This window comes from Thunnus maccoyii, chromosome 24, assembly GCF_910596095.1.
Source record: "Thunnus maccoyii chromosome 24, fThuMac1.1, whole genome shotgun sequence".
In the NCBI taxonomy this organism is placed as follows: domain Eukaryota; kingdom Metazoa; phylum Chordata; class Actinopteri; order Scombriformes; family Scombridae; genus Thunnus; species Thunnus maccoyii.
In genome coordinates, this window is record NC_056556.1 from 7,081,098 (window position 1) to 7,104,220 (window position 23,123).

The following is a 23,123-nucleotide window of genomic DNA, read 5'->3' on the forward strand; positions in this document are numbered from 1 at the left end:
TTGGAGCGATTTCATCACATTTCAAAAGCCTAGAGGAGCCGAAAGATTGAATTGTTTTATCCCCATCATGGATGTATTATAAATAAATTGAGCCAGCAACAACAATAACAAAAATAAGATCAATAACAAAAAAACACACACACACACAAAAATTAAGATACATATAGTACCTTAATTCCTGATTACATTATTTTACATATTTTTTTATATGGTCTTATCTCGTTTAGATATGCAGCACATATAGGAGTTGTTTTTAAAAATCTACATTTGACATGACATATTTTGCCCAAATAGTTAAATTAATATTCCCAAATGCTATTTTCTTGTCCTCCAGTTGGAGACCAAACTTAATGTTTTCATATTTTAAAATCAGAATACTTTGATCATTAGAAGTTATCCAATATTGAAAAGCATCCCAAAAGGTCCTGGTTGATCTACAAGAGGGAAAAAGATGCTCTATGGTTTCAATTATCTGAGTTCAGGAAAAGTACAAACATTTAAATCTAAATCAAACCTTTGGTGTAAGAAGTCATTACACGTTTTCTCTTAGAAAACCAGATTGTGTGTCACTTATAATCTATGTCATACTGTTCTTTAACCTGTCAGCAATCACATGTAAACAATTTGTGGTCAGTGTTCAGTGGGGCGAAGACTGTCAATACATCTTTTGTCTTTACCATGTTTAGGCACAAAAATTATTATTATTAGTCTTATTCCTTATAATGTCATTATAGTATCAAATAAAATCCCTTTTATATCCTCCCGAAAGAATTTATAGAAATTTGAAGTCTGTCCATCTTCACCTGGAACCTTTCCTACTGCTACTCTCTTAACCGCATCATCTTATTCTATCATTTTGATCTCAGTCACAAATCTCTTGAAACATTAAGTCTATCTTGGGGATATGTGATTTTACACTTTCTAGAGAGGTGATTGAATCATCAGCAGAATATTCTGATGAATAAAGTGAAGAGTAGAATCTATATACTTCTTCAGATATCAATTCACGGTCTGTACATTCAGCATCATTGATCACTAATATGTTAATTTCCTGTCTCTCCTGCATCCTTTTTTCTAATCCACTGAAATAAGATGTCTTTTTCCCCTTCCTCTGTCCATTTAGCTCCAGATCTTGTGCTTTTTTAAAAGATATTTAACTATTAAAAGTGATTTAACTGGGCCTGTAAGCTCTCTTACCCACTTCTCTCCACTCTAACTTGACTTTTTTCTCAGCATCCTTTCCTTCTGAATAGTTTCAAAAATTGTAGCCACTAGATCCAGACAACACATTTATTAACAAGTCAATAAAAATAAAATCACCAAACAGTTTAAAACAGTAAAACACCTCAAAAAATCATCCCACCTCCCCCACCCCAACAATAATGGTTAAAATAAGAAGTGAAAATAAAGTAGGATTTACAATCAAAGCAGCATCAAATGATTATCTTTTCCTCCTGCGCTCAGAGAATCCAAAACTAAAATGGTCCATCAATCTTTTTTTTTTCATCTTTTGTCGTCCTTGGCTCTGTTGAAAATTTCAAAGAAAATACTCACAGTTTGATCTCATTTTGAGGAAATGATGATTTTTAATGTTATTTATGATATGTTAGGTATATAGGTTTATATTAGATAGATATACAGTGGAAACCACTTATAATGATCACGTCTGTCCAGATCAAATAGATCACCATCATAAGCGGATGATTATTATAACCAATTTTTTTCTTTTTCTTTATTTTTCATGCAGATTACCATCTAACTGGCATTTGTATATTACAGCCGACTGATCAGACTGGACGAAAACATTATTACACAAACTGCACAGACCTGCGGAGGTGCCACAACGCCTGATAATGGTACCGCAGCCACAAAGTACATATCATACATGTATCATGGGAGTAAGGTAAAAAGAAAAAATAGAATTACAGTAGTTTTAAAATGTTTTTCTATATGTTTTCATGTATGAAAAGACCCAAAATGAACACTGTAAGCAGACTATTTGATTAATATAAGTGAATTAAACAGCATTTGTATGGAATGATTCTGTCCCGAGCTTTTTGATCCATATATAGGGTTCATCACTGTAACCGTGATCACTATAAGAGGTTTCTACTGTATTAGATTAGCTGTACTCACCAACAATAAGCCTAACGTTCCCTTTCTTGAACTGACCCTGCAGTTTGACCTTGCAGGTAAAATTTCCTGCATCGTTTTGAGTCACGTTGGTCAGTTTCAGTGAAATGTTTCCAAGGGCCATTTCATCAGGGAAGAGAGATGTTCTGTCTTTAAACCGCTGGTCTTGAGAAAATGGATCATACCCCCCACTCCGATAGACTAGCACTTTGGTTTCATTGAGTCTCCATTCCACTGTTCGATCTGTCACATCATCTTTGGGCTCCACGTGGCACGGCAGAATGACGTCACCACCAACGACTACTTTAATTGGTTTGTGTGAGCCAATCACATCAGACTCTCCTGGGGAAACAACAGTGTTTGAAGAAGTACTGAGACCTTTTACTTATGTAAAAGTAACATTACCACAATATAAAAATCCTCCATTACAAGTAAAAGTCCTGCATTCAGAATTTTACCTATGTAAAAGTACATAAGCACTGGCAGCAAAATGTACTTCAAGTATCAAAGTAGGGGATTATATTCATCATAAATATATTATTGGAATATTAATACTCATCTCTTGACATGTACATGTACGCAGCAAGTTGTCGGCACAGAGCTAATCTTATTTACTTACTTTTGGGCAGTCTAATCTATATAACAACATCTGATTTTCTTTTCATACGCTTCCCTCACAGTCAATAGACGGAGTTCTTTCTCACACTTTAATCTGATTGTATCTCGTCTAGATTTATGTCATTTTTCTGAACATACTGGTTCTTGCATATAAGTCAAAATACATGAGCCCCAACTATACCGGTAAAATAAGTGCAAAAGCACTCAGTCCCATTCATTTATGAGCAAAATAAAGACCTAACTGCTGAGTGAAGTCTTACAACAACAAGATTTTTTTCTTTAAAAATAAATAGCATAAAATTTACGCAAGACAATCTTACATACCTGTAGCTTGAGCCACCAGGGAAAAGGACAGCAGCATGACCTGGATTAACTTCATAATGCTAAATCAAAACAGAAAAGATTTAGAAAGCAAAAATATTAGCAAATATAGTTTCCAAAGTGCTAAATACATGCTTTAAAAATGAACTCTTAATGTGACTCATGCATCCCTGCACAAATATTTTCAGCATCACTTCGGTGACCTCTTGCATCAGATATGAATCACTGCTGTTCACGCAATTAAAAGCCTCATTTGCACTCATGCAGCAGTTTATCTGACAAAAAGGTGAAGGAGGCACTGATATGAAAACTCTTGATATCATTAACAGACTGTTTACAAAAATATCTGCTATATATAGCTTACCAATTTCACTCAGGCTACACACTAACCTGCAACTACTTATATAGTTTCTATTGTTTACAACCTCCACATTATCAAACTTTAAGCCAATGTGACTTTTGAAAAGATGATGACAATGTAGGGTTAGGGTTAGATTATTGTGTGGCTATAGAGAAATAACTATTTGAGAGCTGGTTAATAAAGTTAATGTTGATCTGATAACAATAGAGGCTGAACATGGGCGTTGACATTTACTGGAAATTTTTCTTCAAAGGGAAGAAAATTAATTGACTTCCTCGTCCAGGGAAGCCTCGCTTTAGTTTTTTTTTTATCGTGCTCTAATCTGCTGCTCTCGTTACGGTAACGGGTTTGGCTGCAACAATAACTATGAATACATTAACTTACTATGAAAGGTTAGTTTAACGTTTAACAACATAACTTAATGTTACTTCGCCAACTTCTGTGAAAAGGCTGGTGAACAAGCAAACTAGCTCGATGCTAGCGTTATTAACATGAAACACTTAACCAATTTAAACTGTGCCAACTTTTTACATCCATACCAGTCCCGTCCACACCGTCCACTCCTGAGAAACCAGTCAGCCGGAGTAAGAAGTGCGATGTGATCTCTTCAAATGTAATGGAGATGGTTTCTGAGTGGATTACTCTTCTCCTACATCCACGCCTACTAAAACTTGATTTGAGCCACAGGTGTGAAGTGGACAACGCACAATGACGCACAACGGCCCAAAGGGAAAATGTATTTAAAAGTTTATCAAACCAAGTAGATATTTCAACATTCCTCTTTTTGACTTCCACCGCAAAAAGACTGTAAATGTGGCAGATATCCACTTGATATGACTAACTCAGACTGCTGAAGCCTCATATAAGCTTCAAATTAACTTTTAAATGCATTTTTGCACAAAATGGATTTTGGCCTCCATCACTTACATTGAAAGTATATTTGAAGGGGATCTTTTAATAGTCAGTATGAACGGGAGGAATGATCACAGCGAGGAAAACCTCTTTCACTGTTCATACGGACACCTGACTGTTGTTTTAAGAGAGACTTGAAAAATTGTGAACCCATCCTTTAATATGTTTTATAACATATTTAAAACATTTTTGTGGGAGTGTGACATACTGCACAATTACTTAATATAAATAACATTAATATGCAAAATATATATCTGATTTGACATGATATACAAGTTCAGACCTGCCAACCCTGCTACATATAGCCTACTACACAATTTACTGCCTGAAAGTATAGTGGAAATATGCAGAGTTGCTAATGTATCAGAATGGTGAACACATACAGTCATCCATACACCTCTTCAAATATTTTAAGGTGTTATCATTTACTGAGGGTGGATATATTGGGTTCAATGATTGTAAGAAAAATATCAAGTCAACGTTCAAAAAAACTCATTTATTCAGAAACAACAGTTTCACCGTCATAGTATCCAGATGTTACTGACTTCATGTAACATAGTGATTTTGGTTAAGAATAAAAAGTACGAGTATATCAAAAGCTTGTAAACTTGTAACATTAATACATTTTTAATATTGCACTTTACAAAAACAGATAGTGCAATGTGTTTCACAACTGGTTAATAAAAGCATGCATTCATAAATCAAACATATAGCAACATATTCATTTTACCACTCTAAAAATAATGAGTCTTTAAGTGTTCAAGTAGAGAATACAGAGTTATCAAGTAATACTGCGAAGGTCCCAATCAAGATTTAAAATTGGCCTGAGATGAAAAAAATATAATCCCATTTTTATTCCCATATGGTTTACTGTATCAAAAGTGTTATGAAAATTATTTTAAAATTTCTTCTTCTTCAGGATGTAAAATGTTCTACAGTACGTCTTACAAACATCTCAGCAAGCTGCCCTCTGAGGCTCAGTGCAGAGACTGTACAGTGCAAAAAGGGTTTCCTCATTCAAGTGACAAACTTATATTTGAGGTAACTCCACACTAATATTAAGAATAACTTCTGAACAATTCCTTGCTCCAGTATTTTAGTCCAGTATATTGCGGTACAAAAGATCTCTTCATTTTCATAGTATTGTGAATAATTGGTCCTTTCTTTTCCATTTATTCTGTAAAACACTTAAAGCTATAAAGTTTGACCAATGGTCTTAAATGAAAACATTCAAAATCTCCAATATTTGGATACAATCTTAATATATATGAAATATACAATACTCAGCTATTAAATTGAAGTGCAATATAAAGCATGATACATTCTTCCTTTAAACATGGTAGTTAATGAAACAACAGCTTGCATCCATATTATTAAAACTTGATGATACACTCACAAACATGAACACACATCGTGTGCAGCTTGTTGAATGAGCCACCAAACAAGCATTTACCAGAAAAAAATGTACCGTTAACGTCAGTAAGTAGATAGCTAGATAGCTCATTAAATATACCTGCAGAAGGTAGTTTGGTCTCATTAGATGCTGGTTTGGTCGTTGCTCTTCAAAATCCCTGTTAGCAACACACTGTCCATGATTTGTAGCCATAGGAGTTTGTTTACTTTGTCTTCAATGAGACATAAAATGTAATGTAATGTGTAATCTGTAGTTCACATGTGTGCTGAACCGTGGGGGCTGATCAGTACAGATCACAAATCAACTACGTTCCATTACACCACTATAAAGCATTAGTGTCATTGGTGTTCCCCACATGGTTCAGTGGTATTGCCTGATGATTGTCCTCTTGATGGGCTTGTGTTCCCGACCTAAGGGTCGGGCACCTCCGATGGGTCACCAGATAGATCTGAGGGGTCGTGAGATGATTAATGAGAGAGGAAAGAAGAAAAAACAAAGTTCTGATACACAAATCTGTTTTCAGTTTTTGGACTTTTTCTCCAATCTTTGATTTTTGGTGAAATATTGGATAATTTGAACATTTGAGAAGTTTAGAGGGAAAAAAAAAAATCACTATTTGGTGGAGCTGTTAACAACTCATAGACATCTGAAATGTGACCCTGACTACACACTGCTTTTCGTAAGACGTCAGGTTGGAAACCACTGGTTTCATCTTTAACAATGTGTTGTATTTTAAAAGCTTGTTATATTATCCATCGTGTCAAATCTTCATCTGAAAAGTAACTAAAGCTGTCAAATAAATGTAGTGGAGTAGAAAGTACAATATTACCTCTGAAATGTAGTGGAGTGGAAGTATAAAGTAGCATCAAATTTGTTAATTAATTAATTGTTAATTGTACTTAAGTACAGTACTTGAGTAAATGTACTTAGTTACTTCCCACCACTGTTACTGACTGTGACAAACACAAGCCTTCTCCTAACTCAATAAAATCTCTCCTCCAGAGAACTTTGATGGAGAAGCTACAAGCTACAGTGAAACAAACATGCTAGTCACAAAGCAGAAAGGCAGCAGATTTTACTTTTGTGCTAACTTTTTAAAATGGAGAGGACAGATACAACATGGACTGTTACACGAATTAAAGACATAAAATATTTATTTGAGAGAATTAAGTTACATGGGAGAACCTATCAGATTATTCAAATAAAAACTATTAAAAATGCATGTAATTTTTGACCCACTTAATGGAAGAGTTTAGGTTCCATTGACCTGTGCATTAATGGGCTAAAATGTGGAAATGAAAGAGGAGAAATTTGTGACTTACAAGTCCAACGACAACGACGATGACAATGACAATGACAATGATAGTGATAGAATGAACAGGGTCTATGACACAGAGGAATAAGATATATCGGGCTTTAGATACAAACATAAATACTATCTTGTTTTAATGCAAAAACATTCTCGTTATAACAACATACAAGAAAATGTTGGTGACAGCTAATGGGAATCCAAATGAATAGAAATAAAGATATTTACTTACCTGGTCCATCAATCTTTTTTTTTTCATCTTTTGTCGTCCTTGGCTCTGCTGAAAATTTCAAAGAAAATACTCACAGTTTGATCTCATTTTGAGGAAATGATGATTTTTAATGTTATTTATGATATGTTAGGTATATAGGTTTATATTAGATAGATATACAGTGGAAACCGCTTATAATGATCACGTCTGTCCAGGTCAAATAGATCACCATCATAAGCGGATGATTATTATAACCGATTTTTTTCTTTTTCTTTATTTTTCATGCAGATTACCATCTAATTGGCATTTGTATATTACAGCCGACTGATCAGACTGATTACAGCCGTACAGCCCTGCCATGAGGGAAGACGAAAACATTATTACACAAACTGCACAGACCTGTGGAGGTGCCACAACGCCTGATAATGGGGACGCAGCAACAAAGTACATATCATACATGTATCATGGGAGTAAGGTAAAAAGAAAAAATAGAATTACAGTAGTTTTAAAATGTTTTTCTATATGTTTTCATGTATGAAAAGACCCAAAATGAACACTGTAAGCAGACTATTTGATTACTATAAGTGAATTAAACAGCATTTGTATGGAATGATTCTGTCCCAAGCTTTTTGATCCATATATGCGGTTCATCACTGTAACCGTGATCACTATAAGAGGTTTCTACTGTATTAGATTAGCTGTACTCACCAACAATAAGACTAACGTTCCCTTTCTTGAACTGACCCTGCAGTTTGGGAACGATGCAGGTATAATTCCCTGCATCGTTTTGAGTCACGTTGGTCAGTTTCAGTGAAACGTTTCCATGGGCCATTTCATCAAGGAAGAGAGATGTTCTGTCTTTAAACCGCTGGTCTTGAGAAAATGGATCATACCCCCGACTCCGATAGACTAGCACTTTGGTTTCATTGAGTCTCCATTCCACTGTTAGATTTGTCACATAGAATGGGGGCTCCACGTGGCACGGCAGAATGACGTCACCACCAACGACTACTTTAATTGGTTCAAGTGAGCCAATCACATCAGACTCTCCTGGGGAAACAACAGTGTTTGAAGAAGTACTGAGACCTTTTACTTATGTAAAAGTAACATTACCACAATATAAAAATCCTCCATTACAAGTAAAAGTCCTGCATTCAGAATTTTACCTATGTAAAAGTACATAAGCACTGGCAGAAAAATGTACTTCAAGTATCAAAGTAGGGAATTATATTATCATAAATATATTATTGGAATATTAATACTCATCTCTTGACATGTACATGTACGCAGCATGTTGTCGGCACAGAGCTAATCTTATTTACTTACTTTTGGGCAGTCTAATCTATATAACAACATCTGATTTTCTTTTCATACGCTTCCCTCACAGTCAATAGATGGAGTTCTTTCTCACACTTTAATCTGATTGTATCTCGTCTAGATTTACGTCATTTTTCTGAACATACTGGTTCTTGCATATAAGTCAAAATACATGAGCCCCAACTATACTGGTAAAATAAGTGCAAAAGCACTCAGTCCCATTCATTTATGAGCAAAATAAAGACCTAACTGCTGAGTGAAGTCTTACAACAACAAGATTTTTTTCTTTAAAAATAAATAGCATAAAATTTACGCAAGACAATCTTACGTACCTGTAGCTTGAGCCACCAGGGAAAAGGACAGCAGCATGACCTGGATTAACTTCATAATGCTAAATCAAAACAGAAAAGATTTAAAAAGCAAAAATATTAGCAAATATAGTTTCCAAAGTGCTAAATCCATGCTTTAAAAATGAACTCTTAATGTGACTCATGCATCCCTGCACAACTATTTTCAGCACCACTTCGGTGACCTCTTGCATCAGATATGAATCACTGCTGTTCACACAATTAAAAGCCTCATTTGCACTCATGCAGCAGTTTATCTGACAAAAAGGTGAAGGAGGCACTGATATGAAAACTCTTGATATCATTAACAGACTGTTTACAAAAATATCTGCAGATACCAACACAGTATAAACACAGTTTCACTCAGGCTACACACTAACCTGCAACTACTTATATAGTTTCTATTGTTTACAACCTCCACATTATCAAACTTTAAGCCAATGTGACTTTTGAAAAGATGATGACAATGTAGGGTTAGGGTTAGATTATTGTGTGGCTATAGAGAAATAACTATTTGAGAGCTGGTTAATAAAGTTAATGTTGATCTGATAACAACAGAGGCTGAACATGGGGCGTTGACCTTTAATGGAAGTTTTTCTGCAAAGGGAAGAAAATTAATAGACTTCCTCGTCCAGGGATGCCTCGCTTTAATTTTTTTTTTTTTTTATCGTGCTATAATCTGCTGCTCTCGTTACGGTAACGGGTTTGGCTGCAACAATAACTATGAATACATTAACTTACTATGAAAGGTTAGTTTAACGTTTAACAACATAACTTAATGTTACTTCGCCAATTTAAAAGGCTGGTGAACAAGCAAGCTAGCTCGATGCTAACGTTATTAACATGAAACACTTAACCAATTTAAACTGTGCCAACTTTTTACATCCATACCAGTCCCGCCCACAGCGTCCACAGCGTCCACACCTGAGAAACCAGTCAGCCGGAGTAAGAAGTGCGATGTGATCTCTTCAAATGTAATGGAGATGGTTTCTGAGTGCATTACTCTTTTTCTACATCCACTAAAGCTTGATTTGAGCCACACGTGTGAAGTGGACAACGCACAATGACTCCCAATGACTCAAGGGGACTTTCATTGTTTAAGAAAGATCAGCAGATTTTTTTTTTTTTTTTGGAGCGAAATCACATTTCAAAAGCCTAGAGGAGCCGAAAGATTGAATTGTTTTATCCCCATCATGGATGTATTATAAATAAATTGAGCCAGCAACAACAATTCCTGATTACAACATTTTATATGTTTTTTTTATATGGTTTTATCTCGTTTAGATATGCAGCACATATAGGAGTTGTTTTTAAAAATCTACATTTGACATGACATATTTTGCCCAAATAGTTAAATTAATATTCCCAAATGCTATTTTCTTGTCCTCCAGTTGGAGACCAAACTTAATGTTTTCATATGTTAAAATCAGAATACTTTGATCATTAGAAGTTATCCAATATTGAAAAGCATCCCAAAAGGTCCTGGTTGATCTACAAGAGAGAAAAAGATGCTCTATGGTTTCAATTATCTGAGTTCAGGAAAAGTACAAACATTTAAATCTAAATCAAACCTTTGGTGTAAGAAGTCATTACACGTTTTCTCTTAGAAAACCAGATTGTGTGTCACTTATAATCTATGTCATACTGTTCTTTAACCTGTCAGCAATCACATGTAAACAATTTGTGGTCAGTATTCAGTGGGGCGAAGACTGTCAGTACATCTTTTGTTTTTACCATGTTTAGGTACAAAGATTATTAGTCTTATTCCTTATAATGTCATTATAGTATCAAATAAAATCCCTTTTATAGGTGATTTTACACTTTCTAGAGAGGTGATTGAATCATCAGCAGAATATTCTGATGAATAAAGTGAAGAGTAGAATCTATATACTTCTTCAGATATCAATTCACGGTCTGTGCATTCAACATCATTGATCACTAATATGTTAATTTCCTGTCTCTCCTGCATCCTTTTTTCTAAGCCACTGAAATAAGATGTCTTTTTCCCCTTCCTCTGTCCATTTAGCTCCAGATCTTGTGCTTTTTTTTAAAGATATTTAACTATTAAAAGTTATTTAACTGGGCCTGTAAGCTCTCTTACCCACTTCTCTCCACTCTAACTTGACTTTTCTGTCAGCATCCTTTCCTTCTGAATAGTTTCAAAAAATTGTAGCCACTAGATCCAGACAACACATTTATTAACAAGTCAATAAAAATAAAATCACCAAACAGTTTAAAACAGTAAAACACCTCAAAAAATCATCCCACCTCCCCCACCCCAACAATAATGGTTAAAATAAGAAGTGAAAATAAAGTAGGATTTACAATCAAAGCAGCATCAAATGATTATCTTTTCCTCCTGCGCTCAGAGAATCCAAAACTAAAATCAACATGTTTTATGCAAGTCCCTTAAAAAGGTTAAGAAATAATAAGGCAAAAATGATAAAATTAGGAATTAAGGCATGGTCGTGATGTTGACATTTGGATTATTAAGTCTCTTGCATCGTCAGTGACAATGTGTTTTGCATGTAGCATGGATATGTGCAAATATATTCAACACTGAACAACGTGTCGGAGGTGATTATCAGGCAACTCTCATGTAGCAACAAATCGTACGTGCAAACTGGGGTCACAGCGAAGTTTGGTCAGAATCTACTGTGCGTTTAAATATTATTTTTCACTAATCTAATCGGGAAATATGTTTAGGTTTTTACTGTCTCACAGCTAAGATTCAAGCTCATTGTTAAAGCTCTGCAAGAAGAAATAATTATCCTTCTATCTAGATTTTGATAATGTCAGTTTATGACTTCAAAGACTGATTGACAAAAGTGCAAAAGAGCGAGTTTATATCTAATAAGTGTGTCTGACGTCCACTTTCAACTAAGCGAAACAGCGAACACTGAAGATGCGAACACTTGTGAATCAATCGACTGTTGGGCAAAATATTTTGGTTACTGCAAATCTGGACTTTTTTGGAACCTCCCTCTCCGACTGTAGGGAAAAGAGATTATACTGTATCTGATTAGTCAGACAGGGTGATAAAAATGAACTAATCTTGGTGTTTAGTAATATAAGACTGGTACCATTTTCTTCTCAATATCAGCCACTGCATTTAGCGCTCACAGCTGGTATAAGCAGTTAAAAGTAAGTCAGTGCATCCCTGTTAGGGCATCTAATAATACATCCATTTCGCCCTGTACAGACAGGGAACGCTGGTAACAGTTTTGTTGCCCTCTCAAAATACTTTCTGCGAAATAGTGCCGACAACTTCGCTCCAACTCCACCTCCTCTACAGCAGTCTCTCTAGGCGGTGTAAAACAAATCGTTGAGTCAGATGGGGGGTGAAGAAGAGAAGAGAAGAGAATTTCACATGCTGGCAGTCCTTGGGATCTCTTGGCTGTCTGCTAGATTCAGTTTCTGACTGGAGAAGCAAAGTTGAGGAGAAAAACAGCCACGAATTTAAGGTTTTTAAATGAGTTGCATCAGCTGGATCTGAACCTTAATGCAAACAACTATTACATTCACTTTAAAACATTTAATTAGTTTCTTGTGGCAATTTAGGGCCAAATATGAGGATGTCTGACAAAAGGATACATCGAAGAACTGAGCTCCTCCAGCTGTGAAGAAAAAGAACATTTTGAGTCAAATGTCAGCAGGTTGTACAACAATCTTAGATCAATGTAAAGTACCTTCAGCCAGCAGCTTTAAGAGTTTAACGCTTACAAGAGGAATAAGCAGCTAAATCCTCTCTGGGATGTTGAGTAACAACACATCAATGAACAGCATTATGAACATAGGGTACCAAGGACTGCTAATACACAAACATAAGTTGAAAAAAATATAAGGGACTAAGTCAGAATGTTTTCCAAATTACACCATTGCACTCTTACATTAAGAAGTAATTTGTCCATGTTGGTGTCACAGGCCATTTTCCTCTGGTCTTCAGGCATTTCATCCACCTCGCCATAGAGGTCAAAGTGCAAACGGGCCAGCTTCTCCTGCATCTCCCGCACATGCTCCATCTGACCAATGGAGCACTCATTGCCTGAGACAAATAGGATAAGAGAAGAAAATATGTAGAGAAACATGATGAGATGATGGCTCATTTTTACATTTATTGCAATTTCTAAGAGATTATCCATGGTTGCTTTCATCTCAAGACATTTGTGAGACAATGCCTGTTCTGGTGAAGTGTCTTAGAGAAATCAAAATTACCAAATGCTTGGAGTTTCCCTGAGTGGAAGTCATTGAGGAGGCTGAGGAGGCCATTCTCCATCTCCTGCACATCTGAGACATCAGTCAGGAAGGAGTGCTGGATGATGGGCGCTGCCTGACCCTGGGTCTGACTAGCCTTCCCACCCAAACCCAGCTGATACTTGGATTTATCTCTAACCCCCCTGAAAAAAAGACAAACAAGCAGATTACAGCACCTGACGATGCATTCTGTCCAATAATGTCCAATACTTTAACTCCCCCTTTCTAGGTGATTAGTAGAATAATGCTGTTTATTAAGTTGCTACCTCCGATTCTTGCTCTTCTGGCTGGAGTGAGTCCCAGTGTTGTGGCTGTAGCCGACATGTCTTCCCCCCGAGGCAGCGCTGCTCTTCCGGGCAGAGCCGCTCGTCGGAGCCGCCGTGTTAGTAGTAGTCCTGGGACTCTTTCTCTTCAGCTTTCGCTCCTCCATAACTTCATGTTACGGTGCTGTCCGGTTAGCTAGGGGAAAAGTACGGGACAAGCTGACACAGGGCATAACACTCCGCACCTCAAAGCCCAAATCATGTAACTAAGCATGCAAACAGAAATCAATCCTCGCAGGAATGTATCGACACCATCTAAGCTAGCTTTAGCTAACCAAGCTAGCTGGTCGGCTAATCTTCTCACTTCAGAGTTGTCGATCATGTCACAGAAAAAACAAACACAAGCCGATGAATTTGTCTACTCACGATTGCAGCTGAGGAAACCCGCAGTCGGGTTTGACACTGAAAAACTGTCCACACGATTAAAACATTTGCGAAACTGTTCAAATTTCCGTCTGTAGCCCGCAGGCTAGTTAGCTAGTCTGCAAACTCTGAAAACTTCCTGTTTTGGTCGGGCCGAGTACCAAATCTCTATGAACCCACCGCTACATTAGTGATAAAAAAATACCGTATGTCTTTTTAATGAACACAGTATATAAACCACAGTATTTTGACTCGTGGAATAACACAACAGTATTTATTTATTACTAAAACTCAACAGTACCTTGATTAAAGTTTCTCATCTGCCCTGCGTAGTGCCCTTCTGAGGACCCTGAAAAACAGATTCGAAGTGCGGCCACTTGTCTCTTCACCTTTCGATGTAGTAAAATGTATACAACCTTACACAGCACATAAATGATTCAGTGTCTTGGAAAGAATCAAATTTTGTTGGCAAAATAAATATTGTTTACATACAGACATGTATTTGAAACATGTAAAAAATGGCCATCTTTATAAAATCCTCTAGAGCTGCATTAATTAGTTGATTAATTAATTAGTCAGTCAACAGAAAATTAATCAGCAACAGTTTTGATGATCGAATAATTGTTTCAATAGTTTTTTGAGCAAAAATGGAAAAGAATTAACTGGTTCCACCTTCCCAAACGTGATTTTTTTCTCTCCTTATTTCATATTTCTCTGTGATAATTAAAAAATATATATCTTTAGGTTTCAGATTAGACAAAACAAGACATTTTGGAGAGTAACGATGGGCTCTGAGAACTTGGGATGGACATTTTCACAATTTACTAACACACTCATGAACCATGCAAATAATAATTTAATCAAGATTATCGGAAGATTAATCAATAATGACAATAATTGTTAGTTGCAGCCCTAAAATCCTCTACATATTAAGAGTTAAAATTATTTTAAACTACTTACGAACAGACAAATACAGTCTATAACTATATTTCATGTTGTATATTTCTTTTACATCTTCATTTCAGTTAATTTCTATGTATTCCTGGCAGTTATGTTATCAGATGATAACATACTGATACTCCAAGATGCCTGCTTGAACTTTTCTATCTTTAACTGTTACTGAGGTGTAGATTCAGAAAAAGACCACAAGGGGGAGCTAAGTGAACATCCAATGATGATCCCACTTGTCTCCTTTTTTTATTAAAAGCTGACAAACAAGCTGAAAATAGGTACTTTGTACACTATCATTAAGTGTGCAGTTTTTCATAAACATAAACTATATTCCAATTGCCCATTAACTGAATTCCACAACACATTTCAAGGTTTTATAAGCGCAAACAAATATTTTGCACTGAATGAGGATTTAAGTCTGTGTGTTTTGAGGTCTGTAGGTGATGCTATTCCAGTCACAGTATTGAATAGCTGTACAAATTGATGATTTTATTCACTTGTACTGTCACCCAAGGGGAAAAAAAATCCTCTCATTTTCAGTGCTTGGAATCACATTGCTGTCCCTTGTTGGTATTTACAGGATGGTCTTTATAAGTCATTCAGGATGGAAAAAAAGCATCAGCTAAATGCTTAATCTGTAATTGAAAATTATTTTCAGTTTGCAGCTAAAAGCTCTGACTCTCTGTTGAAAGGTCAAGAGAAAATTGTTCTCCAATGAGGTTCTGTACGGCATCACATTATATACACTTTAAAGTCATACTTCTCATGTTCAGGGCTTGTCACTGGTCAGATTTTGGGACAACATACAATCCATAGAGTCTCTACCTAAGCTGGCTTCTCATAGCTCAGGAATTAGTTCAATTCAATTTTTTCAATTCAATTCAAATGTATTTTATAGCATTATCTCATACAAAAGCAGTTCAAAGTGTTTTACATAAAAACAAAACAGCAAAAATATGCCAATAAATAGAAACACCCATGCATACATACACATAAAAACACATATACATACACACATACAAACAAACATACTGCACATATACAATGTGTTCATTTAAGAAAATGCTCAGTTGAAAACAAAGGTTTTTAGTTTGGTTTTGAAAGAACACAGTGTTGGAGCAAGTCTAAGATTAGCAGGTAAACTGTTTCATTCTTTAGGTGCATAAATACTGAATGTCATCTCACCAGACTTTGAAAGTGCTCTAGGCACATGGAGGAGATTTCCACCTTGTGACCGGAGAGATCTGCTAGGGTTATAAACTGAAAGCATGTCTGAGATGTACTGTGGAGCCAGACCGGAGAGTGCTTTGTAAAAAAAAAAAAAAAAAAAAAAAAAAGGTGGATTTTAAACTGTATTCTAAAAACAACAGGTGGCCAGTGAAGGCGTCAGAGAACTGGACTTATAGGGTCTGATCTTTTTGTCCTGGTTAGAATTTGTGTGATTGAGTTCTGGATAAATTGTAATTTATGGATTGTTTTGTTTAAAAGATCCATAAACAGAGAATTGCAATATTCTACCATGCTCATGACAAATACATGCATGAGTTTCTCTGAGTCAGACTGGGAAAGAAAGCCTCTGATTCTGGAAATGTCTCTGAGTTGGAAAAAGGCAGCCTTGGTGATGCCATTGATATTATCCTTAAAGCTGAGTTCACCATCCATGATTACTCCTAGGTTTTTAATCTGGTCACTCGTTTTTAGGTACTCGCAGACCAGTTGTCTCTGGGCTTCAGTACCAACAACCAAAATCTCAGTTTTCTCCCTGTTCATCTGTAGGAAGTTTGCTGCCATCCAGTGGTTGATTTCTTCCAAGCAGCTAACTAGCGAGTCTAAGGGTTGGAAGTCATCAGTGGATGGTGAGATGAAGAGGCTGCGTGTCATGGGCATAATTATGGTAGCTGATGTTATGTTTGCTGATAATGTAACCAAGAGAAAGCATATATAGGTTGAACAGCAGAGGACCCAGGATGGAGCCCTGCGGGACTCCAAACACTAATCTGATGATTCTCTGTGTCGAATGCAGAGCTTAGGTCTAGGAGTATTAGGATTGAGGTTTTTTATTGTCACTGATCCTCATGTCATGATCAACTTTTAAAAGAGCAGTTTCTGTGCTATGAGACGTGCGGAAGCCAGACTGGAATTTATCATAAATATTATCTGTAAGATAGCAATTTAGTTGCTGATATACAACCTTTTCAATAATCTTACACAGGAAGGTGAGGTTGGAGATTAGCCTATAGTTGCTAATTGCATTTGGGTCCAGGTTGTTCTTTTTTAGCAGCAGTTTTGATGCAATGGGGAAAGACACCAGTCTGGAGATAACAGTTTACTATTGACAAGATACCATCTGTAAAAAAAAATAAAAACAGATTTAAAGAAGGATGCTGGAAGTGGATGAAGGAGGCTGTTAGAAGTCAATTTATAGCATCAGTGAGATCTTTGGAGTCCACAGTGGAGAAATGCTTGAGATGCAGTGGTGGAGGTATGTCATAGTTAGCTGTTAAGTTAGTAATTGGGATACTGGCCTGATGTTTCATTGCATTTGGCGGTTGAGAGAGTATCAGAAGAAACAGCAGGGGAGGGGCTAATGAGTTTATCAACGGTTGAGAAAAGGTGTTTTGGATCAGTTTTGTGGGTGTTGATAAGAATCGAGAAGAATTCTTTTCTGGCCTGTTTCAAGCTTCTGCTGTAGTTCCTGAGGATGTTTTTGAAAATGTCCTGGTCAAACTGGGCGGTGATGCCTCATGCAGTTCGAAGAAATTATTTGTATCTAGCCACGTTTCAGTAATAAAAAGAGCATCAAGGTTATTATCCTCAATAACTTTAACCATAAATGACGTATTGGTCAGGGAACAGACATTCAATAAAGCAAAATTAGGAGCATGTGAGGTAGGCCTTGGGTGTGAGGTAGTATGATCGAGGATGATGGGGATGAGGTTATCAAAATTAGCTTAGTGGGATAATATGTACAGGCAGAACTGTCCACTGCTAGTTTGTTGTTTTGATGACGTCATTTACTGACCGAGGGGACACAAGTGTGATGAAGACCATACAAGATGTTGTTTGTCAGCACACGTGACGCTCGTGCACTGAGGTGCAGATCGTTTTTTGCAAAACGTTCGTCCAGAAAGTTGTCTGTGGACTGTGGACTGGTGGACTGTGATGACTGGAGAGCAGCCACTTCACAAGTTTTTCATTGTATGGAAATACACTGGCAGGTTTTTAGTGCATGTGACTATAAAATCCTTGAATTCACATCAAAAATTAAGGTGACTAGTTTGAACCTAACAGGGGCATTTCTGTGAGAATTTTGCATTTTATTCCTGTGTTCATGTAGGTTTCAATTTCTACTCATCAAAAGCCATTAAGGTCAGGTGACCTGGCTGGTTCCTTACATTTCACCAGTGCTTGCTGGGATGAGGCGCTAGTCCCATATGGTGACCCTGAACAGAAATGAGTGGGTATAGAGTATGGATGGATGTAGGTGTCTACCAGTCAGTTAAGCATTTTCCACCTAAAACTGATGGGACAATGTGAAAATTCATGAACTGCAAAGATTTTTAAGCATAACACTGTAAAGAGTATGAATTAAGGTATAATTATTGCTGTCATTGATATATTTAAGTTTGTATTTTCTTTTGAATTTTCATGGCTAGTTACAGTAAACCCGAGGATGTCTTTTGATAGACTGTTTTGTTCTGGATTGCCGTTACAAACTGAATCTCCTCATCTGAAAATCTACCTTATCATCAGTCAATCACTTGGTCGATGTACAAGATTCACGTGAATTTTGTCTTTGTCAATCAGCATTGTTCAGTATTCAAAGCTCCACACTAATAGTTCAAACACCTACTGAAGTATGACTAGGCTTACATCTCAGTTACGTTTTTTTTTAACATTTTTAAGAGGAGGGACTGTGACCGAAGAAACAAAATTGCGGTTTAAAAAGTGGAAAAAAGTTCCAGAGTTTTTGGAAAACTACCTGCTCTGGAAAATGGACTAGTGTTGGCAGATAATTCTCTCCCTTCATCTTTCTCACTTCCCTTCATGCTGTTTCTCACTTCCCTTCATGTTGTGTTGTCCTTTTCCTCCTCTCTCCTGTCCCCCCTTTTTTTTCCTTTGTGAGCTTATGTGTGTGTTTGCTGCATTACAGTGGCTGAGTGAGGTGAACCAGGATAAAATGTTACAGATGAACACATTTAGACTGTCGCATCCACACAGCCATTAACTTCGTGGTTGTACACACAAACACGCACACACACACACAAACACACACACACCTATCTCTCATCCATAATTGCAGTGTAGGTGCTGTTTGGAGAGCTAGCTACTAGTTACAGCCAGTTCATTCACACAGCTGCTTGAATTATGCATTGGATTGTAAATGAATGGCAACTCATTTAATTACACACCCTGTCTTACTGCTAATTCTAAGTTACCTGCCTTTCTAATGCAGCATTATTCCAGCATTTTAACAGACTTACTTTAGCCACTGAAGACACTGTAATCTGGGACCAAAATGGATTTAAATAAATGGGAGTAAAAAAAACCATAAAAACACACTGCAGTTATGATGATTGGCCTGCACATGATGAGACACACATAATTTTATTAAGATGAATGAGAGCTTTTCGTTTTCTGTTTTGTATCTTATTATTTCCAGACAGGATATTAAAACTGTTATTTTTTTAGTCTTTCTTTCTCTCTGTGGACTTGACCCAAAATCAGCGCAGAAATGTCCACGTTGTATCAGATGGAGAATAAAAGCATGAAGGCCGTTTTATTGTTTCTATTCATGTGTGTGTTGCATCTACATCCCTGTTCGATACTGTATATCCCCCAGTGTGACAGGACTCTCAAGGGACTTGTAAAGTAGACTCTGGGTGTGTGTGCAGGTCTATTGGGAATTAGGGTTAAGCAGAAGGTTACAAGTGTGTGTTTTCATCTCGGCAGCTGTGACCCAGAATAAGACATGTTTTTATCCCTTCATATTTGTTCACGTGCCTCATATACCCTTCTCACACAAACAGGAAAACTCAGGCACACTTGAACTGAGTGTTTCCTATTAAAAATGACTAGATTTATATCTCTCTCAGTTTCCTGTATAAATAAATGTTTTATGTGAGAGAGAGCCAGAAGTCTTGTCCTTGTCTTCCATTTGTCCTCCCAGCAAGGTCAAGGAGGAAGAAACACACACATACGTACAGTACATGTGTATTAATATGAAAATATAAATAAAACTGGCAGAGATGAATGTAGAGATGTGCAAGAGAAAAAGAGAAAGTAACTGGAAAAAAAACATTTATAACAATGTGAAAGGACTTCTCGGTTGTTTTTATGCCTGACTTCTTTACTAACTTCCACAGAAACATTACTGTAAGTAATTTTGATTTTACCTTGAACAAATTCACAACAAATGATGGAATATCTGCCCTAAGAGATGCTACTCACCACAAAACAAATCAGGTCAATTCTCTCAGTGTGAAAATGTGCTGAAATTCTTATTTCTTCATCTCGTTTTCTGAAATTGGACCACAGGACGAGAGCAGACATGTTGCGTGTGACAAAGCTGCATTGAAATATTATGCCCTGCAGTTTTGTCTGTTGTACTCTGCTGCTGTGTTCTTCATATTTTTAAGTTTCTAATTCTTCCCCAAACTCCTCTTGCCGAATTCTCTGCAGTACTCATCCCTCTCCGGTGATTCAGCAGGTTAAAGTAGGCTGCTATACTTTACATTGCTATGAGCCATTTTCCAAAGGATACCATTAAGTTCTATATTGATTTCTTACATGACAGGCAGCCACTGGTTTCCATTCATTTCAGCACTCAACAATAACTTCTTGCAGCGATTTGAAACTTGCTTGACACAGGCAACAATCACCTTTACCATGTTTATGTTGTTTTTACACAGTAATACACGTCCATTGTTTGTACAGTATGTGCAACGAAGCTCCAACATAAGAGAAGGGAGAGTTATCTTAAATCAAACCTGGTTTACAAACAATAATAAATGAAATGGACGATGCATTTTGTAGCTTTTTGCATAAAAAAATTGATGTTTGGCAGCCAAATATCACATATAAGATTTGATTTCTTGCAAATGCGTCGCTTTGGATAAAAGTGTCTGCTAAAAGAAATTGTAAATTGCATTAGCATACAACAATAACATAATTTTGGCATAAAATAAAGGAAAAAAAAAAAAATCTTAAGTAAGTTTCGAGACTCTGTATTTTCATACTGTACTGGCAACAGCCAAAACCATCGTCAACCTGCAAAGAACCATCTAACAACTTCTAGAAAATTGTCTGCTGCATTGTAAAAAAAAGGACGAATATGTGGTGGATGGACTAACGTGAAAAACCACCAGTATGATTCTACCACCACATGTGTCCATCTCTATTGGTGACCAGTAAGAATACTTTTTCACTTTCCTAACTGGTATGATTAAATATACTGGAACAGAGCTCCACCAAGAGCGTACTTGTGAAGAGTTGTAGGATGAAAAACATCATAATAAAATACTGCAATAAACTCTACTGGTCCAGAGAGTGAGACATATTAGTTATGGTGACATTGTGTTATGAGACTGTGAACATTTGCTTATTATTGAAAGTGATTCTGTTTCTCCCTCCTTTCATTTACCTGTCGTCTCAAGCACTCTTGCCGCTCTGCATATCTCCTCTTTGACTTCCCTCTCATTCAATTCTCCGTCTCCTCCCCCTCTCCTCCTTCCTCCTCTCCCTCCCCCTCCCCCTCCCCCTCCCCTTCTCCCATTTGCCTCTTCCTGTCCTCCTCTCACCACTCTGTAGAGGGTCCAAGTGACATTTGGCTGTCCCTTGCCTCGAGGGGGTCCAGGAGATGCAGACGTTTTTGGCAGGCGGGCACAGGGACGCCTAGGGGTCCTGACGGGGACTCCTGGACCAGGAAGAGAAAAAAAGTACACATCATAAAATGCACCCGCAGTCAGAAACACACATACGCTCTCGGGTGCACATGCATAAGCAAACAATTGCACAAAGAGCTAACACAGACACACACTGACACATGTAAATGTGTACGCGCACAAACACTCATGCACCTACCAATCAAACACACATAATGAAGACACAGTGGATGGTAAATGTGAGAAGGCGAGGGAAGCTGCCCCCACGGAAAAGTTTGGAAAACAGTAAATAAACTGGGAATTTGAATTGCTAAACTACTGAGCTTCAAAATAGCTGGCAAGCCTCATTCTCTGCCCACAACATCAGAACATTACATAGTGTATTATTACAACTGTTCATGCTGATAGTGTTATCAGATACAAGGATATAAACTGAGATAAATAAATCCAGTAAAATGAGACAAGCATTTGCATGTGAATCTCAGCTTAATCAATCAGCTCTGAGATATATTTTCATTGTTCACACATATTGAGTATAAACATTTAATTTCATGTAATCAACCAATTGTTTCAGTGCAAGTTAACTTTCATTGCAAATGTCAAAAATATCAAACATTCAGATTCCAAGAAATCTGGTGCTGTAGGTAAACTATCAGGAATAAAATCAGGTAGTTTCTTAACTCTGAGGTCAGAACATGGGATCACTTTCTATGCAGTTGTGAAGATATTCTTTATTTATCACACAAAAAATAACTTGAAATAGTTATAAAATACACAATTGTTTCTACACCATCCATTTCAAGTGTCTTTAGTGCAATGAAACCACAATAAGGCCATTTTAAAACTGCTTTGAGTACCACAATATACTTTCTGATGCAAGTCTACAGGAATGTGCTTTCCTTGGGGATTAATAAGGTCTCTAGAAGCACAATTTTTTTGTAGTGAAAAAGAAATTACACATACATACATTATTTGAACGATTTAAGATTTTCACGTGTGTTGTAGCACTATATATTTGGTGCTAAGAGGTCAATTCTGAGTTGCTTCTGAACTAGACTTCCAACAAACACCTGACAACTGAATTGCATCTGATTTCACCTGCTGAAATGTACTCTCACCGTGCAGCAAACTGGCAGGACATTAAGTGACAGTTTAATCAGATTGAACTGCATGAGGTGAAGGATAGAGGATCAATTTGCAGCCAGAAACAAAAAACATCCCCCCGCTTTCGTCAATGAAATGATCACACACATTTTAGAGTTTGAAGCATGACTGCTATTATCGCTCATGCTAAGTACCCTGCTTATTTTCTCTTCATTGAGAAAAGAAGATTAATGCCATCCAAGGAAGGCCAAAATGAGGACTTGAAAATGAGACTCGTTCAGATAGACAGTTTCGGTGGCGT

At 36.9% G+C, this 23,123-nt stretch overlaps 3 protein-coding genes across 7 annotated transcripts in view; all 3 read right to left on the minus strand.

The window, feature by feature from the left end:
* Positions 1 to 1,437: 1,437 nt before the first annotated feature.
* LOC121892070 (CD276 antigen-like) lies at positions 1,438 to 4,105 on the minus strand. 2 transcript variants are annotated; one of them, XM_042404861.1, is made up of 4 exons: positions 3,973 to 4,105; positions 3,076 to 3,134; positions 2,137 to 2,475; positions 1,438 to 1,525 (listed from the first exon to the last, which is right to left on the minus strand). In XM_042404861.1, exons 2-4 carry the CDS (start codon positions 3,128 to 3,130, stop codon positions 1,476 to 1,478), a joined length of 444 nt encoding a protein of 147 aa, XP_042260795.1. In that variant the 5' UTR covers positions 3,131 to 3,134; positions 3,973 to 4,105; the 3' UTR covers positions 1,438 to 1,475. The 2 variants fall into 2 exon arrangements, with proteins under 2 accessions (XP_042260795.1, XP_042260794.1); XM_042404860.1 differs by lacking the exon at positions 3,973 to 4,105 and adding an exon at positions 3,939 to 3,962.
* Positions 4,106 to 4,826: 721 nt separating this feature from the next.
* On the minus strand, positions 4,827 to 10,010 carry LOC121892068. The gene is made up of 6 exons (XM_042404855.1): positions 9,801 to 10,010; positions 8,929 to 8,987; positions 7,988 to 8,329; positions 7,301 to 7,345; positions 7,082 to 7,143; positions 4,827 to 6,207 (listed from the first exon to the last, which is right to left on the minus strand). Exons 1-6 carry the CDS (start codon positions 9,941 to 9,943, stop codon positions 6,082 to 6,084), a joined length of 777 nt encoding a protein of 258 aa, XP_042260789.1. The 5' UTR covers positions 9,944 to 10,010; the 3' UTR covers positions 4,827 to 6,081.
* A 1,114-nt stretch (positions 10,011 to 11,124) lies between these two features.
* Positions 11,125 to 23,123, minus strand: part of ccdc28a (coiled-coil domain containing 28A) — a 223,445-nt gene continuing 211,446 nt past the window's right edge. Inside the window, exons 2-7 of one of the 4 annotated variants that reach the window (XM_042404857.1) lie at positions 21,635 to 21,750; positions 13,464 to 13,656; positions 13,159 to 13,340; positions 12,834 to 12,988; positions 12,538 to 12,560; positions 11,125 to 12,364 (exon numbers count right to left, since the gene is read on the minus strand). In XM_042404857.1, coding sequence (XP_042260791.1) covers positions 12,310 to 12,364; positions 12,538 to 12,560; positions 12,834 to 12,988; positions 13,159 to 13,340; positions 13,464 to 13,627 — 579 coding nt within the window. In that variant the 5' untranslated portion in view covers positions 13,628 to 13,656; positions 21,635 to 21,750 and the 3' untranslated portion in view covers positions 11,125 to 12,309. Of the gene's footprint in view, positions 12,365 to 12,537; positions 12,561 to 12,833; positions 12,989 to 13,158; positions 13,341 to 13,463; positions 13,657 to 13,886; positions 14,137 to 14,184; positions 14,305 to 18,729; positions 20,356 to 21,634; positions 21,751 to 23,123 lie in introns of those variants that run through there. The other 3 variants (XM_042404858.1, XM_042404856.1, XM_042404859.1) reach the window with 3 other exon arrangements.

Coding starts and splice junctions, on each gene's coding strand:
- LOC121892070 (XM_042404861.1), bottom strand. CDS start 3,130: ATGAAGTTAATCCAGGTCATGCTGCTGTCCTTTTCCCTGGTGGCTCAA. Junction 2,476..3,075: donor CCTGGTGGCTCAAGCTACAG/GTATGTAAGATT, acceptor TTGTTTCCCCAG/GAGAGTCTGATGTGATTGGC. Junction 1,526..2,136: donor GAACGTTAGGCTTATTGTTG/GTGAGTACAGCT, acceptor AATTTTCAACAG/AGCCAAGGACGACAAAAGAT.
- LOC121892068 (XM_042404855.1), bottom strand. CDS start 9,943: ATGCACTCAGAAACCATCTCCATTACATTTGAAGAGATCACATCGCAC. Junction 8,988..9,800: donor AGTTGGCACAGTTTAAATTG/GTTAAGTGTTTC, acceptor GTTTTGATTTAG/CATTATGAAGTTAATCCAGG. Junction 7,346..7,987: donor GAACGTTAGTCTTATTGTTG/GTGAGTACAGCT, acceptor AATTTTCAGCAG/AGCCAAGGACGACAAAAGAT.